Source organism: Cyprinus carpio, chromosome B22, assembly GCF_018340385.1.
Source record: "Cyprinus carpio isolate SPL01 chromosome B22, ASM1834038v1, whole genome shotgun sequence".
Taxonomy (NCBI): Eukaryota; Metazoa; Chordata; class Actinopteri; order Cypriniformes; family Cyprinidae; genus Cyprinus; species Cyprinus carpio.
Window position 1 is genome coordinate 8,261,624 of NC_056618.1, and position 5,447 is coordinate 8,267,070.

General features: G+C 35.3%; 1 protein-coding gene across 1 annotated transcript; it reads right to left on the minus strand.

Annotated features, from left to right (window-relative positions):
• Positions 1-205: 205 nt before the first annotated feature.
• LOC109084613 (sterile alpha motif domain-containing protein 9-like) lies at positions 206-4,170 on the minus strand. The gene is made up of 2 exons (XM_019099282.2): positions 1,082-4,170; positions 206-913 (listed from the first exon to the last, which is right to left on the minus strand). Exons 1-2 carry the CDS (start codon positions 3,942-3,944, stop codon positions 648-650), a joined length of 3,129 nt encoding a protein of 1,042 aa, XP_018954827.2. The 5' UTR covers positions 3,945-4,170; the 3' UTR covers positions 206-647.
• Positions 4,171-5,447: the final 1,277 nt, after the last annotated feature.

The following is a 5,447-nucleotide window of genomic DNA, read 5'->3' on the forward strand; positions in this document are numbered from 1 at the left end:
CATGCTGACACAGCAAAAACTTCCAGCTTGTGACCATATTGTAAAATTATATGACTGGTTTGAGGAAGCAAACTGTAATCCCCAACAGTAAGTTCTCACAACTGTGTTCATCTTTACACTGTAATGACCTTGAGAGATTTTCAATATGTTTGCTCATGTTATGTGTTTCTCTAAATGGCTTATTGTTGTTGTTTCAAAATATAACCACATAAACAGAGTTTATGGATCATTGCTTTTATTGGAATAAATGCAGTCTTACTACACCAAATTACTATGTGAAAAGTATTAATTGATCAATTTATACAATTCCTAAACATTGTTAAAAAAATGAACTGCTACAGCTGTTACATATAATTAGAAACTAAAGTACTCAACAAATCATTACAAAAGAGCATTATAAAAATATTAAAGAGTTCCATTAACCCATGCACTATACCTGAAACCTGTGCTTATAAATTTGAAAAGTATTATCAGTCCATGCCAGACACAGAATACACTGATGGTTATGATTTTAAAGTCTGTTAGGACCAAAAACAAAAAAACAAAAAGCAAAACAGAAGTGTTTACAATTAATGTCTAATATTTCTTGAGCACAGTGCAGCACTATTTAAAGTGTATCAATTTGTACATTACAACACACTGTACAACTAACTGGAACTCTTCTCAAAGTTAATCAAATCTTGAATAAGTTCTCGTTCATTCTTTAAAAGGCTCTGGTAAAAGTTGTCCTTTATTTCATATCCTGCTGACAGAACAGAGTATAGTTTTTCCATTTTTTCATTGTTTGTTGAAGCTGCTATGATGGTTGAGTATTGCTCAGTGCCAATCAGTGGACGAAGGTCATCTATGATAAAATCCACCTTCTCAGCACGCTGAATGATATTCTTCTTGTGTTTGTCCACAAACTGAGCAGCTGCAAGAAAAAGATAATCAAATATTTTACTTTAGACACAAACTGATGCTGTGTGTGTGTGTGTGTGTGTGTGTGTGTGTGTGTGTGTGTGTGTGTGTGATGGAGAGAGAGAAGTAAACAACCTTCAAGAACTAAAACTAAAAAGGTTCTATAAATATAAAAACTTACATTTCTTAACATATCTGATGTTGTAGGCAACAGGTCCTCTGATGGTAAAGCCAATGTAGAAGGAGACCAGGTCTGTATTGTACACACTGGCCGGATTGTGAGGTGAAACTTCAATTTGGTCTTTACCTCTCAAAGCAAACACCTTATGATTTCTGATCTCCCCTTCAATACGCTGAAGACCTTTAATTTCAGCAGTCTCATGCTCTTTAGCGAGAAGACTGGTGAACTCAGTCTGGTGAACTAGTCTCTGCAAACCTCCACCATTCCCAAGGAAGAAGAGAGGAACAAGGTAGCGAAAGCGAAGGTATTTCTGATAGATTCTCTCATATGACTTACGCATGTATTGGACACACTCTTTAAGGTCTAGTGTGTTGCCTGTTTTCTTTACACCATCAGGCCAAAACAGCAAAAGGACCAAGAGGTAAAACTCTGGGCTTCCGTTTTTGTTCTGTCTCTCCCAAAGTTTCTGTAATATGTCCTGGAGCTCTGGCACTGTTCTGAGTATTTCAGAGTTTGCAGACTTCTGACTCAAGATGATGTTGGCAAGAATGTAGTTTTGAGCATCACTCTCAGTTTGAGAATTCATATGAATCTCTCTCCATTGTTCTGTGATTTGCTCCAGGTCAGAAACACTTGTGATATGGCTTAAAGTGGAAAGCAGACCTGCAAAAGACCTGCAAAAGTGTTGCTCTTTTGTAATAAATTTTTCATAGCAGTCCACAATGTCTGTCCAAATGTACTCTGGTTCACTTTTATCAATCTTCGGCTTTGAGTATTTTAGAAAGGTCTCAAAAAAAATCAATTTCTCTTCAATTCTTTGCTTTAAACTTGCGAGGAGAGATTGGTATTTTCCACACTTTTCAGAGTGGATTAAACTGTCAGACTTTGTTTCTCGTCTGAGCACTTTGGACCATTTTGTTTTAACATTTTTTAGCTTGTAGAAAATAGTGTTTGCTACCTGTATGTAGCCAAAAAGCCCTCTGTAATTAAAAACAGTAGAGATGTTAGTCACACCGTCCTCTTGCATCCCTGGTTCTAGTTCCTTTTCTGCGGTCTCTGCTTCTTCTTCAAAAGCTTTAAGTGCTTGCGTTCCAATCTGTAAAATGTTTTTAGAAAGTTTTGCAAAATTTGGGTTCTTCAGTTGGTTTTTGTAGACTTGGCCAAGTGTGTCTCTGATAAAAGAATTATTTGGTTCCCTCAGAATAGCAGTTTTCGCCCATAATGCAGCTTTTTCATAATCTCTTAGTTCAATGTAGTAAAAACGTGCAAGAGCTTGTGGAATAAATGGATCCCGTGGAAACGTCTTAGCTGCATGTCTGAACAGTCCCACACACATTGATTTGTTTTCTTTCTCCTTAATATCTTGGATAAGGTTGGAGAATTTTTGAAGTTTTTCTTCTCTCTCATCTTTTGGCAGATGTTTCTCACGCTTTTTTAGCAGCTGTTTAATTATTTTCACCAAGTAAGGTTGGACTGTTTGAGGGCACAAATGTGAGAGGAGATTTATAGCTGTATCACTCAAGGTTACACCAGCATCAGTTAGTAACCATAGACACTTGTCAGCGATCATTGGATGTGCCATTCGTATACATCTGTCCTGAGATTTGGCCCCTCCAGAACATGTTGAATATATGACCAGAAGATCAGCAAAGGTCCCCATTTGTTTTTCCAAAGTGGGACGGCCAGAAATGTGATTTTTCTTATCCAAGAACTCTAGGCACCAAGTCTCAGTAAGGTATGAGCCTGGGGCATATGAGTTCATCAAAGCCAAAAAAGACAGTATTTGAGCATTGCGAGGTCTCTTTTTTGTCTTTAAAGGTTTGAGATATTCGCAGGCCTCTGTAATGTAAGTTTGGCTGAAATTTCCCTGCATTATGTTAAAGCCATGAAATTTCTTGTGTCTGTCGTGTCTCTGAGAAACCTCCGTATGCTTGGCATTAAAATTGTCCTGCTCTTCTTTCGAAAGCATTGTACACAACATTAGTTTCTCCTTTCCTGTTCTGTTCTTTTTTCGAAGGCAGTTCAAAATGATGACCACAGGAGCGTTTGCGCTGATGTTGCTTTGTTTTATATTTTGGATCAAATTTTCTCGCAGGGAGTTAAATTGCATGTCATCATTTTCTTCTGTCTCTTTGTTGTCCACAAATAGTAGGACTGTGTTCTGGTTTTGTGAATTCCTCGCATTAAACAGATGTATTACTTGTTGCGCAATTGCTTTCGAATCTGATGTTGAATCAATTACTTGTGCACATCTGAGCTTTTTCCTCAAGTCCCAGAGAACTTGCATTGCCAGTGTTGTACCACCACTTCCTGGTTGATGAAAGAGATTAATGCTGGAAATGCTATGGTTTATTTCTCTTTTCTTTTGTATAAGCTTTGTTATTTTTGTGTATATGTCCCTCTTAACAAAAGGTGTATGGTTTTTCTCAGCACAGTAGAAGTTCAGCCATTGTGGTGGGGCTCCTCTGTAGAACTCTGCTTCCTTCTCCAAGACGAGCTGAGGATCAATATCCTCACCTTCAAACATATTTCCCCAAACAACATCAAGGCTTGACAGTCTATCTCTTACTTCAGTCTGGAGTGGAATCTGAGAACCATATTTGTTTGGGACTGTATAATACTCCATTTGAATGACGGTTACAGGTGAAACCTTGACAAATTTTCCCCACACACGCAGACTTTTCCTAATTTTGTCTATGGAAAAAAGAAATAAAAAAGAAATAGATTTATGTCTTTCAAAATCATCAGGAGTGTAAAACAGATACATCCATTCACACACACTCAAAGTCAAAGTTATAGCGCCACGGACACACACACATACAGAATTATACACACTCAGATTAATTGGTCTGGCTATTACCATATAGCCAAACTGAGCCAGAAGAATGAAATAAGAGGTTAAAATCAGATCAGACCCAGAAAGATTAAGCTCTGATAAAGCATTCCTGTTTTTTTTGTTTTTTTTTGCTCTCACCAAGAGGTGCTATTATGCCTTCGAAAATCGGATTTTAAAGGCCTAGTCTCTATTTTAATCTGAAATACTGCATTGATTGAAGAATAATTAGGAAACATTTGGGGATGGGGGTGGTGGTGGGAATTGTACTATTTTCAGTGGGAAAATTTGATCATAATTATTGCATAAATATTAATTAGTGCCATAAAAATTATTTCAAAATACAAAGGAAAAAAAAAAAATATATATATATTATTGAATAAAAATATATTAGATTGATTTAACTGAAGAAAAAAAAGTTACATTTCAGGTGTCCGGTCACTTCTGAACACGAAGACCACAAGTGTGACTCTCAAATGAGGAGCACACAATTAATTAAGTACATACATTTGTAAATGTATTGGTAGTATATTTGTTATAGTTTGTTCAAGTTTGTTTTGTTACTGCTCGTGGTTACAGTGGAGGAGAAGATTTTCAGCTAATTACAAACTATATTTCAGAGGACTTAAAATATATCAGATATAATATGTATCAGACATTCCAAAATACTTAAAACTGCATAATGGGACTTAATATGCTAAAACAATGATCAAGGAAAACCAAATATCTCTTCAAAATTTGGGAGGAAGATTCTCTGTTTATCCACTACTTAGCAAAAATTCTGGTTGCTTGCTGAACTCTGCCTGACCACTGCCATCATTGTTTTTTTTTGTGTAGTTTGTAATTAACATTTTCTTGTGTGCTAATGTTAACCTAAACATGACGATGATGCAGATGATCAAATTCTTGATATAAAAAAAATGGATTTCAACTAGTAAAAAGTCATCATTCTTGATATCTGTAATTTTCACTAGTTAAATATCACAATGATTCACCATTCAACTGCAATAAGAGATATCAATAATTAATTTACTAGTTGAAATTCCAATTTCACATATCAGAAATGCAAATTAGTAAAATATTTGATACCAATAATTGTGTGGTTGCTAGTGCAAATGGTATTCTTGATATCAAAAATGTTATTTCTGATAGCTATATGTAATGTGATTGTTGCTAGTAAAGCCTACTCCACATTTTACATGTACAGTACACAAGGGTCAGCATACAATGGGCTTTGCGTGAATTTTAACATCAGAATACTAAGCAAGTTTGATATCAAAATTTACATTTTCAATAGTTAGAAATAATTAGAAATACTAATTCTTGATATAATTTATTCAATAAATTATCTGATTATTCTTATATTTTTATTAGTAACAAAGTAATTATTGGGCTGCTATGTTTACCTGGACTTTTCACTAGTAAGAAACTCATTTTTGATGTCTGTGATTAAATTTGAATGGCAGATCATTGTGATATTTAGTGAAAACATGACAAAAATAATATTTTCTACTAGTCGAGATTTCATTTTTG